This window comes from Hylobates moloch, unplaced genomic scaffold (genome assembly GCF_009828535.3).
Source record: "Hylobates moloch isolate HMO894 unplaced genomic scaffold, HMol_V3 SCAFFOLD_20, whole genome shotgun sequence".
Taxonomy (NCBI): domain Eukaryota; kingdom Metazoa; phylum Chordata; class Mammalia; order Primates; family Hylobatidae; genus Hylobates; species Hylobates moloch.
Window position 1 is genome coordinate 36,883,424 of NW_026652295.1, and position 14,438 is coordinate 36,897,861.

General features: G+C 38.9%; 1 protein-coding gene across 10 annotated transcripts in view; it reads right to left on the bottom strand.

Moving 5' to 3' along the window:
* BTBD9 (BTB domain containing 9) overlaps window positions 1–14,438 on the bottom strand; it is a 495,597-nt gene that overhangs the window by 128,097 nt on the left and 353,062 nt on the right. For all 10 annotated transcript variants that reach the window (XM_032141217.2, XM_058432661.1, XM_058432663.1 and 7 more), the window contains one exon: window positions 5,686–5,875. In XM_032141217.2, the coding sequence (XP_031997108.1) occupies window positions 5,686–5,875 (190 nt within the window). The remainder of the gene's footprint in view (window positions 1–5,685; window positions 5,876–14,438) is intronic.

Genomic DNA, 14,438 nt, shown 5'->3' on the forward strand with positions numbered 1-14,438 from the left:
TACTAATGTCAGAGCCTAACTCCAGAGCTCAACCTCAGTCATTTGCTGGAGATGCCGAATCTTTAGCAGTTTCCTCACATACACTTAGATAAGACATACTGAGCAAATATGATGTCCAATTTAGTTGATAGATAGAACTCCCTTTAGTTGCACTAGCATCTATGTTGTCAGTTTAGTCAATGAGTGTTTATTGAGTACTCACAGCACAGGGAACCATACTACGCATTTGGAAACTGCTGCACAGACTCAAGCTCATCACAACATTAAAAAATCACTATCTTCAATTTGAGATTATCTGTGGTCCTACTAGAGATTGAGTGCAGCACAGATGTAGAAAATACCCAGATAATTACAAAACATTATTTGAGTCATTAGCCCCAATTCCTCTACCCACCCTTATTGACTAAGCCTTCATTTGGCTATTAAGTAGGAAAAGATGGCATTTTTGCAGTTCCTCTCCTTTTCCTTTTCTGTGCTTACCCTTCTGGAGGGAAGTGGATGAGCAACAGTCAGGCAGGGTGGTAAGCAGCAGGAAGAAGAAAAAACAGCAGTCTAAAGGAGGTCACGGTAATTTACAAACTGAATAGATAATCTAGAGTTGGTTGTAGCCACACAATAGTGAAAGGACAATTGAACTCGGCATGGGCTTGACAGTTCACAGAGAAAGAAAAATATACCAGATGAATAAGGACCACAGTGGCATATGTAATTCTCTTATTATTATTATTAGTTTTAGGATCAACTTGCTATTACTTCTTTTTATTTACTTAATAACTACAAGACATAAACTGATTTGTGGTTCAGACAGTCTGTGCCAGATTAACTTTTTAAAGTGGTAGAATTGTTTTTTCCTTCTGCAAAACAAAAAGAGCTTCACCCCACAGACTAAAGAGATTATGAATACCCATCAAGAACCTACTTTGGGCTAGACATCTTTTGTCCTAACATATTGCATTTATATAATATTTTCCAACTGAAGAACTCAAAATATTTTTGTGTCATTAACTTCTTAATACTCACAACACCCAGAGAGACAATGGGTTTATTTAGCTACATCTATCTACACAGTCTTATCTTTTCACAGCCCATTTACTTACTATTATTTGTTATTTAAAATATTTTGGGTATTTCACTTACACTATTGCACATATCAATTGCAAAAACATCGTTCAAACCAATGTAAAAATTGTTAATTTAATTGACTATCTTATAATTAGGGTTTCAACAAAGTGCTGTCATTTATTAGCTGGAAAAGACTGGATGATAGGTATACTTAATGCATAGCATATTTGAGTTCTCATACTAGCCTGAAAACACTAAAAAAGGTATCACAATTAGCAAGTAGAAAGATAATGAGTCTTAAACTAAGGCAAGTCAGCCACCTTAAGCAATAGAAGCTGTGGGTCAAATGTCACTGACTAATCAACCTGTCATTGGTCAATTACTCATCCCCATGAAGGGGTACCACTCATCTAGTTTCCTGTCAATAAATGTCTATCTGGCCACATCAACTGTCGCTAACTGCAGCCTGCCAAGATCTCCAGTGTCCACAAGCATTGGTGGCTAAGAAATCTCTCTCCTTTTTCTCTTAATAATGTCACAGAAGAGGCAAATGCAGTTCCTGACAACATAATGTTAGTTTCACAGAGACGTGTCTCTTTGAAGGCTCAGCCAGTTATACAAAGCTTCAATTGCATGGATTTTTTTTTTTACTGGGAAAAAAGCAGGCTTAAGGAAGTTGGAGGCTTCATACTGTGCTAAGATACAGAATTCTGCCTTTGGTGTGTTCATGCCCATCATCCCCGCTCTGAGTCAGGAAAAGAAAAATTGTTTGGGAGAACCACTTCCATTCCACATTTAAAAAAAACCCAAATGGGCACTGTTCTCTCTTGCCTTACGCCCCAGTGACAGCCTTTTCTGGAGTCAGATTCAACATCTCTGATTCTTTGGGTAGAGCTAGAGGCCAAGGTGGCCTTGCCACATGAAGAGCCTCTTTGTCTCTTGGAGTTGTGACCCTGATAACCTCATGTAGTCCACACTAGATTTAAGATTCTAGATTTCCTATTGTACCCCCCCCCAAGTTTCCCTTCTTTTTTGATAGACTACCTCATCAGTACATTGAATCTTTCAAGGGAAGCGTACTCTGAGTTGCCACAGGCTTTTATGTATCAGGTATGGCTGGGAGGAGGCAGCAAGTGAACATTTATAATACAAATGCTCTGATAGAAATTGTATACAAAATATATGGGATTACTGAAGAGGGATCTATCAATAAGTTCAGGAGATAATGGACGGTTAGAGAAGCATTCCCAAAGGAGTGGAGCCTAAAAGGGGGAATAAAAAAGAGCCAGGTAAAAAAGGAGGTAATGAGAAGGTAGTGAGAGATGCAAACAATGATATCAGCATGATCAAAGAATTGGAGGCAGGAGGCTAAGAGAGGGCGGAACCCATGTGCAATGCTCTTATCGCTGGATGGGCTATGACAGAGTCCAGAGTAGCACAGGGTTGGGTAGGGTGGGGAGGGGTGCACATGCAGGACACGAGGCTGTATATACAGAGGTAAGTCAGATAGTTCTTAAATGCCTTAGTCTGAACTGTCTCCTGAAGGGAACTACTAATCATGATTCCTCCGAGAGGAGGGTGTGGCCATATCAGATGTGTGGGAGGGATGGCTGTGGGTGGGGAACTGGGGGGCCCAATGGAGGTCTGGAAGATTGGGTGAAGGAGAGGAAGGAAATCAGGGAGATTCCCAAATTTTTGGCTCAAGTAATGGACAAATGGATGGTGCCACTGAATGAGATGGGGAATCATGACATGACGTGACTTGAACAGGAAGGGAAGGATAATGGAATTCCATTTTAGACATCTCGGTTTGAGATGTGCATAGAACGCTGTTAGATGGTGGCGGTGGTGGGGAGGGAGGTGTGGGGTACCAGGTAAGCAAATGGAAAACGGAGAACATGAAAAGAGAGTGGGCAGAGCTACTAAACTTCCTGTTTGCTTCAATCTTCATTGGCAAGGAGACTGGTCTTCAAATTAGAAATGTCAGAACAAACATAATAAAGAGAAAATTGAAGTCCCAAATAGGTGAAGTGAAAGAGAGTATCTAGTCAATTTAAATGATTTCAAGTCTCCTGACTCAGATGAGTTACACCCCAAGCCTACTGAAAGAAATTGCAGATGTAATCTCAGAGACACGATTGGTAATCTTCAAGAAATTGTGGAGGCTATCAGGAGTGCCAGAAGACAAAAGAAAGACAACTGTTTTCCAGATTTTTAAAGTAAAAAGGGATAGATTGTAATGGAAAATACAGAGGTAAGTTTCACATCATCTTTAACAAAAATTCTAGAATAGCTTATTAAATAGATGGTTTACAAGTACTTTAGTTAATGCATACAGATGACAGAAAGGAAGCTGGGGTGTTATTTGCTATTCGACAGAAGTTTATTTGTACAGGTAGCTGATGTGGCTTGTCTCTTTCCCTTCCTAAGCAACAAAGTAAGCTGGTCTGGCCTGTGGTACGAACTCGAGGCTTCTCTAGCTGTGATTTGTTGCCTATGGTACTCAGCCTGTAATGTGGCCCTTTATAAAAACGAGTCAACAATTTAAATGAAGAATCCACAGTCCGAATTCTCCAAGAAACCCAGCATCAACTCCTTAGGGTGCCCTGGGGAACCAGCAAGCAACATCAACTTCTGTGGTTATTAGCCTAAACATCAATAAATCTTTGCTTATTAGAAATTAGTACCTTATTTTTTGTGCTATTTCTTTCTTTATACATACTGACTTTCAAATGAGAACAGGAAACAACGAAGCAAATATGGTGGAACATTATGGGGGAAAGGCAGTCATGTCTTGCCAACACCTTTACTCCAGGCGGGCTAAGATATACATATACATATACATATACATATACATATACATATACATATACATATACATATACATACACATATACATACATATATATATAAACATTCTATGTTTTCATTAGCCCTTCAGAGACCTTCTTAGAACATTAAAAAATAAAAAGAAGAGAAAAAGCAGCTTACTTAAGACCCAGATGGCAATCTTGAACTAAAAGTATAGTCATGCACTGCATAATGAGATGTTTCAGTCAAGGACGAACTGCATTTATGGTTGTCTCATAAGATATAATGGAGCTGAAAAATGCTTATCGCCTAGTGACATAATGTCGTAGCACTATTACTTTATTAAAAAAATTTAGTGTTGGCTGGGTGCCGTGGCTCATGCCTGTAATCCCAGCACTTTGGGAGGCCGAGGCGGGCTGATCACTTGAGGTCAGGAGTTTGAGACCAGCCTGGACAACATGATGAAACCCCGTTTCTACTAAAAATACAAAAATTAGCCAGCCATGGTGACAGGTGCCTATAATCCCAGCTACTTGGGAGGCTGAGGCAAGAGAATGGCTTGAACCTGGGAGGCAGAGGTTGCGGTGAGCCAAGATTGCACCATTGCATTCCAGCCTGGGTAACAAGAGTGAGGCTCCGTCTCAAAAAAAAAAAACACAAAACAAAACAAACAAACAAACAAAAATATACACACACACACACATATAGTAGCCTAAATGTACAATGTTTAAACGTCTACAGTACAGTAATGTCCTAGGCCTTCACATTCACCCATCACTCACTGACTAACTCACCCAGAGCAACTTCTTGTCCTGCAAGCTCCATTCATGGTAAGTGCCCTACACAGGTGTACCATTTTTTATCTTCTTCTTTTTTTTTTTTTAATTGAGATGAGACCTTGTAATGTTGCCCAGGCTGGTCTCGAACTCCTGAGCTTTCAAGTGATCCGCCCACCTCCACCTCCCAAAGTGCTGAGATTACAGGCATGAGGCACCGTGCCCAGCCACCATTTTTTATCTTGTATATTATATTTTTATTGTACCTTTTCTATGTTTAGACATGTTCAGATACACAAATACCACTGTGTTATAATTGCCTACAGTCTTCAGTATAGTAACATGCTGTACAGGTTTGTAGCCTAGGAGCAACAGGACATACCATCTAGCCTAGGTGTGTGGTAGGCTACACACCATCTAGGTTTGTGTAAGGACACTCTGTGATATTTCCACAATGACAAAATTGGCTGACAGTGCATTTCTTACAATGTGTCTCTGCCATTAAGCAATGCATGACTGTATATCCTCTGAGGGATATCACCAGTCTCATGTTTAAAAATTATATAATCCTATAAATCAAGCAAGGTTAAAGTTCCCTTCTTAAAACAAAAAGCCCAGGTGCAAAGATCACTAAGATTGTTCAGAACCAGATCTCGAATTCAGATCTGTTTGGTTCATATGTAATTTATTAAAGTTGAAAATGATTTTTCATTCTATATAACCTATCTTGACATTATCCTATAAGTCTCTAACCAATACAAATTGAGACTTGAAAAGGACATAAGCCACCCAGGGAGAAGCTTTTTGTCTAGTTCCTCCATGAGTTTAACTCCAGCGTACTGCCCCAGCGGAAAATCCAAACAAGCACGCTCTCTCGTTGTTGTCCCTTCCTTCGGCTCCCACTCCTTTCTTGATATTTAGAGCAAAGAACAGTAGAATTTCTTCACTGAAGTTATTAGGATTATCATTTTACCAAAATACAATCTATATGTATACTTCCATTTTAAAACTTACGAATGAGGAGGAATCTTCTTACCGTATTGACCCAATCATGTATGGCTGTGCCAACTGAACAACAATCGCACCACTTCCTAGCTGGTGACATGTGTAGCCAGAATCCCAGTCATAATTCTTAGTGTCCCCATTCAGCAAGGCATTTCGGCTCCGACTGACTCCTTCAATCACGCTGGCACAATCAGCAATTGTTGCAACATTCTCCATGGGAACTGTGAATCCAAAAACAAGATTTGGCATCAGGATAAGAGAAGCCAAATATATCACTATAGTGTGCTCAGAACAAAATTAATTAATTGCTATCTCAAATCAATAAAGAAAAATTAGAACATCTGGATTATCTTCAGATATGAATACATTTTCCATGCCAAATAGCTTTTTAAAAAAATGTTAAGCCCAGTGGGCATGGTGGCTCACACCTGTAATCTCAGCACTTTGGGAGGCTGAGGTGGGCAGATCACTTGAGGTCAGGAGTTTGAGACCAGCCAACATGGCAAAACCCCATCTCTACTAAAATATAAAAAATCAGCCAGGCGTGGTGGCGTGTGCCTGTAGTCCCAGCTACTCGGGAGGCTGAGGCAGGAGAATTGCTTGAACCCAGGAAGCAGAGGATGCAGTGAGCCAAGATCGCATCACTGCACTCCAGCCTGGGTGACAGAGCGAGACTCGTCTCCAAAAAAAGAAAAAAAGAAAAAGCAAGGCATAGAAAAACACAGGCTATGCACTCATTTATACAAAGTTTTCAACAAAGTCAAAACTAAAACATACTTTGTTTAGAGCTATATACACAAAACTAAAAAGGGAATCTAGGAAATTAATACAGAAAATAAAAAATAGCAGCCAGGCACGGTGGCTCACACCTGTAACCCCAGCACTTTGGGAAGCTGAGGAGGGCAGATAGCTTGAGCTCAGGAGTTCAAGACCAGCTAGCACAATGTGGTGAAACCCCATCTCTACTAAAAATACAAAAAATTAGCCAGGCGTGGTGGCACACGTCTGTGGTCCCAGTGACTTGGCCTACTGAGGTGGGAGGATTCTTGGGCCTGGGAAGCAATGGTTGCAGTGAGCTGAGGTCATGCCACTGTCCTTCAGCCTTAATAACACAGTGAGACTCCCTCTCAAAAAAAAAATTTTTTTTAATTGATTTTATGTCTAATAACTACTGCTCTTGTTCTATATCTTAAGCTAGCTGGTAAGTACATAGGTATTTGTTTTATTAGTAGTCTCTAAGCTGCAGACATTTTATCTATTATTCTGAAAGTCTGTTTAAAGAAACATGTTAAATTCAGAATTTTGAAACTCATGTAATAGGAAAGTGATCCAGGACCTGGTACCAAACCCATTTCAGAATACACAGTTGCCCTCAGCCATGATTCATTTCTTTTTTTGTCTACTATTCTGTGCATTGCAACATATATGCTCTTCCCATTGTTCATGAACTGCTGCATCCTAAAAACCCAGCTGTTCTGATTTTGTGTCTCTCTCTATATAACTCAAGTCTACATCAACCTGCTCATTTATAAAAGTCAAGAACTTCCAAAAAATGATGGATGCTCACTATGATGTAAGTTCTCTAAACACTGAGAAAAGAATAAAAGGCAAGGAAGGGCCTTGTAAGTCCCCTGGGACCTTTTCTGTGCATTTAAAACAAAAACCTTTAATTTTCTTCAGACATTTAAGTTATTTAACCAAAACCTACTTACATTCAAGGTTTGTAGCTTACATCAGATAATTTAAAAGTAGATTGGAAAAGAAAAAAGTAATTTTACATATATCTTCTATGCAACTCATTTATTTTCCAAAGTTGGACATGCTTGCACTTAAGCCCTCATTTCATATGCCTTCACTAATTGCTTTGCTCTCTGTAGCTGAGTAAAGCCACCCACAGAGAACAAAGGAAGGGAGAGGAGGGAGAGAGAGAGGATGAATTTTTCTGGTGATGAATTCCTTGATTATGAAGCTTAATTCCAAAGCAACAAGCACAAACACCGGTGAAATTACCTGTAAGGACAGTTTCCTGGCAGAGAAGGAGCTCAGAGAGAAGCCCCCTGTGACTTTGGAAAGAAACATAAGTAGACTATATTTAGAAGGTAAGTTATGGTACTTCTATCTCCTGGAAAAAGGGCAGTATTCTTTGATTTGGAAGAGAGAACAAAAGGAAGTGGTGCAAGATGTATAGTAAATTGAGCTGAGACATAACACTGTAGACAGGTTATGCCGCAGCAACTGGCAGGCCCCTACTCTCTCAGTGGCTTAACATAGCACACATTTATTTTTTCACTCACCCTATGTATTCAATGACGATCAGCCAGGAGGCTCTGCTCATTGTATTACTCAGGGATCCCAGTGACAGAGGCTTCATATTGACATGTGCTTCCCCAATCACAGCCGCAGTGGGAAGAGAGTAAGCTGGGCACAGGCTCTTAAAACTCTTTCCCAAAAGTAATGCATGTCACTTTGTACATATTTCATTGCCTAAGACAAGTCACATGGCCTTATCTAACTTCAGAGGGGACTAGAAAGCACAACTCTGCTGTGTGCCTGGAAAAAGCTCCAGGGAGAAAAAATGGGGTATTTGTTGAACAACATCTAATGTCTACCGCAAACATTAAGCCTGGATGAAAGAGCATTCAACAGACAGGTACATCTGGTCATCTGTTTCAAGCATTTGAAGTATTTCAATGTATGAATATTCTAAGATTTATATATCTATTCTCTTGCTGAGGGACATTTAGATTGTTACCATTGTTTTCTTTGCCATTACAAAGATGTCTTCTTGTATTCCCGGGTAAGAGTTTCTTAAAGGAATACTTAAGATTTCTAAGTACGTGGAAGTGGATTTACACTCATGGCTATGAGTTAACTTCAACTTCCCTAGATATTGCCAAATTTTTCACCGAAGTGGTTGTAAAACTTTATACTCTCTCCTTGAAGAGGTCCTTCACGTCCCTTGTAAGTTGGATTCCTAGGTATTTTATTCTCTTTGTAGCAATTGTGAATGGGAGTTCTCTGTTTATGTTATTGGTGTACAGGAATGCTTGTGATTCTTGCACATTGATTTTGTATCCTGAGACTTTGCTGAAGTTGCTTATCAGCTTAAGGAGATTTTGGGTTGAGACGATGGGACTATCTAAATACACAATCATGTCACCTGCAAACAGAGACAATTTGACTTCCTCTCTTCCTATTTGAATATCCTTTATTTCTCTTGCCTGATTGCTCTGGCCGGAACTTCCAATACTATACTATGTTGAATAGGAGTGGTGAGAGAGTTCATCCCTGTCTTGTGCTAGTTTTCACAGGGAATGCTTCCAGCTTTTGCCCATTCAGTATGATATTGGCTGTGGGTTTGTCATAAATAGCTCTTATTATTTTGAGATACGTTCCATCAATACCTAGTTTACTGAGAGTTTTTAGCATGAAGGGGTGTTGAATTTTATCGAAGGTCTTTTCTGCATCTATTGAGATTATCATGTGGTTTTTGTCACTGGTTCTGTTTATGTGATGGATTACGTTTATTGATTTGCATTATGTTGAACCAGCCTTGCATCCCAGGGATGAAGCCGACTTGATTGTGGTGGATAAGCTTTTTGATGTGCTGCTGGATTTGGTTTGCCAGTACTTTATTGAGGATTTTTGCATAGATGTTCATCAAGGATGCTGGCCTGCAATTTTCTTCTTTCTTTCCTTCCTTCCTTCTTTCCTTCCTTCCTTCCTTCCTCCCTCCCTTCTTTCTTTCTTTCTTTTTTTTTGAGATGAAGTTTCACTCTTGTTGCCCAGGCCGGAGTGCAGTGGCGAAATCTCAGCTCACTGCAGCCTCTGCCTGCCCAGCTCAAGCAATTCTCCTGCCTCAGCCTCCCAAGTAGCTGGGATTACAGGCACCTGCCACCACACCCGGCTAATTTTTTTGTATTTTTAGTAGAGAAGGGGTTTCACCTTGTTGGTCAGGTTGGTCTTGAACTCCTGACCTCAGGTGATCCACCGGCCTCAGCCTCCCAAAGTGCTGGGATTACAGGCATGAGCCACCATGCCCGGCTGAAATTTTCTTTTTTTTTGTTGTGTCTCTGTCAGGTTTTGGTATCAGGATGATGCTGGCCTCATAAAATGAGTTACAGAGGAGTCCCTCTTTTTCTATTGTTTGGAATAGTTTCAGAAGGAATGGTACCAGCTCCTCTTTGTACCTCTGGTAGAATTCGGCTGTGAATCCTTTTGGTCCTGGGCTTTTTTTTGGTTGGTAGGCTATTAATTACTGCCTCAATTTCAGAATTTGTTATTGGTCTATTCAGGGATTCAACTTCTTCCTGCTTTAGTCTTGGGAGGGTGTATGTGTCCAGGAATTTATCCATTTCTTCTAGGTTTTCTACTTTATTTGCTTAGAGGTGTTTATAGTATTCTCTGATGGTAGTTTGTATTTCTGTGGGATCAGTGGTGATATCCCCCTTATCATTTTTTTATTGTGTCTATTTGATTCTTCTCTCTTTTCTTCTTTATTAGTCTAGCTAGTGGTCTATTTTGTCAATCTTTTCAAAAAACCAGCTCCCGGATTCATTGATTTTTTGAAGGGTTTTTCATGTCTCTATTTCCTTCAGTTCTGCTCTCATCTCAGTTATTTCTTGTCTTCTGCTAGTTTTTGAATTTGTTTGCTCTTGCTTCTCTAGTTCTTTTAATTGTGATGTTAGGGTGTCGATTTTAGACCTTTCCCGCTTTCTTCTGTGGACATTTAGTGCTATAAATTTCCCTCTGAACACTGCTTTAGCTGTGTCCCAGAGATTCTGGTATGTTGTGTCTTTCTTCTCATTGGTTTCAAATAACTTATTTATTTCTGCCTTAATTATATTATTTACCCAGTAGTCATTCAGGAGCAGTTGTTCAGTTTCCATCTAGTTGTGCAGTTTTGAGTAAGTTTCTCCACTGCTCAAGGAAATAAGAGAGGACACAAACAAATGGAAAAACATTCCATTTGTTTTTCATGGATAGGAAAAATCAATATCATGAAAATGACCATACTGCCCAAAGTAATTTATAGATTTAATGCTATCCCCATCAAGCTATCATTGAATTTCTTCATAGAATTAGAAAAAACTACTTTAAATTTCATATGGAAACAAAAAAGAGCCTGCATAGCCAAGACAATCCTAAGAAAAAAGAACAAAGCTGGAGGCATTATGTTACCTGACTTCAAACTACACTACAAAGCTACAGTAACCAAAACAGCATGGTACTGGTACCAAAACAGATATATGGACCAATGGAACAGAACAGAGGCCTCAGAAATAATGCCACATATCTACAACCATCTGATCTTTGACAAACCTGACAAAAACAAGCAATGGGGAAAGGAGTCCCTATTTAATAAATGGTGTTGGGAAAACTGGCTAGCCACATGCAGAAAACTGAAACTGAACCCCTTCCTTACACTTTATACAAAAATTAACTCAAGATGGATTAAAGCCTTAAATGTAAGATCTAAAACTATAAAAACCCTAGAAGAAAACCTAGGCAGTACCATTCAGGACATAGGCATGGGCAAAGACTTCATGACTAAAACACGAAAAACAGTGGCAATGAAAGCCAAAATTGACAAATGGGATCTAATTAAACTAAAGAGCTTTTGCACAGCAAAAGAAACTATTATCAGAGTGAACAGGCAACCCACAGAATGGGAGAAAATTTTTGCAATCTATCCATCTGACAAAGGGCTAATATCCAGAATCTACAGGGAACTTCAACAAATTTACAAGAAAAAAAAACAAACAACCCCATCAAAAAGCATGCAAAGGGTATGAACAGACACTTCTCAAAAGAAGACATTTATGCCAACAAACGTATGAAAAAAAGCTCATCATCACTGGCCATTAGAGAAATGCAGATCAAAACCACAACGAGATACCATCTCACGCCAGTTAGAATGGTGATCATTAAAAAGGAAACAACAGATGCTGGAGAGGATGTGGAGAAATAGGAACACTTCTACACTGTTGGTGGGAGTGTAAATTAGTTCAACCATTGTGGAAGAAAGTGTGGCAATTCCTCAAGGATCTAAAACCAGAAATACCATTTGACCCAGCAATACCATTACTGGGTATATACCCAAAGGATTATAAATCATTCTACTATAAAGACACATGCACACATATGTTCACAATAGCAAAGACTTGGAACCAACTCAAATGCCCATCAATGACAGACTGGATAAAGAAAATGTGGCACATATACATTGTGGAATACTATGCAGCCATAAAAAGGATGAGTTCATGTCCTTTGCAGGGACATGGATGAAGCTGGAAACCATCATTCTCAGCAAACTAACACAGGAACAGAAAACCAAACCCCACATGTTCTCACTCATAAGTGGGAGTTGAACAATGAGAACACATGGACACAGGGAGGGGAACATCACACACAGGTGCCTGTCAGGGGGTGGGGGTCTAGGGGAGGGATAGCATTACAAGAAATACCTAATGTAGATGATGGGTTGATGGGTGCAGCAAACCACCATGGCATGTGTATACCTATGTAACAAACCTGCACGTTCTGCACATGTATCCCAGAACTTAAAGTATAATAAAATAAAATAAAATAAAATTTTGTGCCAAAAAAAAAAAAAACTTTATACTCTCAACTAATTGCTCCACATCCTCACCAACTCCTGGTAATGTCAGACAGGTTAAGTGTGAAATGGGATCTCAATGTGATTTTAGCTTTTAACTTTTTTGTTAGGTGAAGTTGAACATTTTTTTTCTCTTTTTTTTTCCTCTGGAATCATTCTCAATTTCTCTTCTGTAAACTGTCTATTTTTATCTTTTGCCTATTTTTCTATTATCTTTTGAATTGATTTTCAGGATGCCAAGCTTTTGTAGGTCAATTTATTGAGCTGAAATATTTAATCTTTTTCTTTATGACTTGTGCTTTTCCCTTTTCAAAAAAATTCTGTTATTGCTGTTGAGACACGGTCTCATTCTGTCATCCAGGCTGGAGTGCAGTGGTACAATCATGGTTCACTACAGCCCTGGACTCCCAGGCTCAACCAATCCTCCTGCCTCAGCCTCTCGAGTAGCTGGAACCATAGGCAGGTGCCACCATGCCTGGCTAATTTTTTAAATTTTTTATAGAGACAAGGTCCCATTTTGTTGCCCAGGCTGGTCTTGAACTCCTGGGCTCAAGCAATCCTCCTGCTTCAGCCTCCCAAAGTGCTGGGGTTATAGGCATGAGCCACCATGCCTGGCAAACTTTTCTTTTCTTGTTTATAAGTTCTTTCCTACACCAAATTCATACAGATATTTTCCTAATTTTCTCCTAAAAGTTCTCAATTTTTTCTTTTTATGTTTGGTTCTTTATTCAGAATTTATTTTTAGTATGCTGTGAGATGGGGATTTTCATCTTTTATTTATAAGTATGACTAATTTCTCCAATAGCATTTAATGAACAGCCCATCCTTTTCCCCACTAATTTATGTTACTTTAGTCACATATGAAGTTTTTGCATATATTTGCATCTCCGTTTAAGATCTGTATTCTGAGGCTGGATACGGTGGCTCATGCCTGTAATAATCCCAGCTCTTTGGGAGGCGGAGGCAGGCAGAGCACTTGAGGCCAGGAGTTTGAGACCAGCTTGGCCAACGTGGTGAAACCCCATCTCTACTAAAAACACACAAAGTAGCTGGGTGTGGTGGGGCATGCCTGTAATCCCAGCTATTGGGAGGCTGAGGCAGGAGAATCGCTTGAACCTGGGAGGGTAAGGTTGCAGTGGGCCGAGATCACGCCACTGCACTTCAGCCTAGGCAACAAAGCGAGACTCTGTCTCAAAAAAACAAAAACAAAAACAAAAAAAGATCTGTATTCTGTTTCATTGGTTGATTTGACTAGCCTTGTGCCTTTACCATGCTGTCTTAATTACTGTAATTTTAAAGTAACTGTAAATCTCAGTTAGCTCCTCTTCTCGCCCTCCTTTTCCTTTTCTTTTTTCTTTTACCTTGTCATATATTCTTAGCCCTTTCAGGAAAATTTTTCATTTTGTTTAAGTTTTCAAACATACTGGCATACAATATTTCACAGTATAGCTCTTTTTCATTCAAAATATTGTTTATTATACCTTGCCTTTCTTTTTTGCCCAGTTCTATACAGGTTTGTCTATTTTATTAGTGCTCTTAAAGAACCAATGTTGGGTTTTGTTGATTCTTTTCCTTATTTCCTATTTTACTAAATTCCTGTCTTCTCTTTATTATTTTCTTCCTCCTGCTCCTTTGGATTTATTCTATTTTTTCCTAACTACTTGAAATGAATGTTTAACTCACTAATCTTTTTCTTTTCTAAAAAATGTATTTAAAGCTAATATAGTATTTTACTTCTAACTCCTGTTTTACCTTTACAATTAAGTTTTGATATTTACTGTTTTGAAGCGTACCAGTCAGGTATTGTGTAGAATGTCCCTCAATTTGGGTTTGTCTGATATATAGTATTTTAAAAGTTAATCATTTCTAAATATTTTATAATTTCCTTTATCATTTTTCCTTTGACCCACAAATTATTCAGAAGTATGTTTTCAACTTTCTAAATATTGTTTTTCAAGTTATCTTTCTGTTACTGATTTTTAATTAAATTGCAACGTGGAAAAAAACTGTGGTGTGTCCGATGTGACTTCATAAAATCTTAGTATATGGCTAATTCTTATTAATGTCTTATGTGTGCCTGAAAAGAATGTATATTATCTAATTTGAGGGATGTATGGTTCTATATATATTTATTAGATCAAACTTGCCAATTGTATTATTCAAAT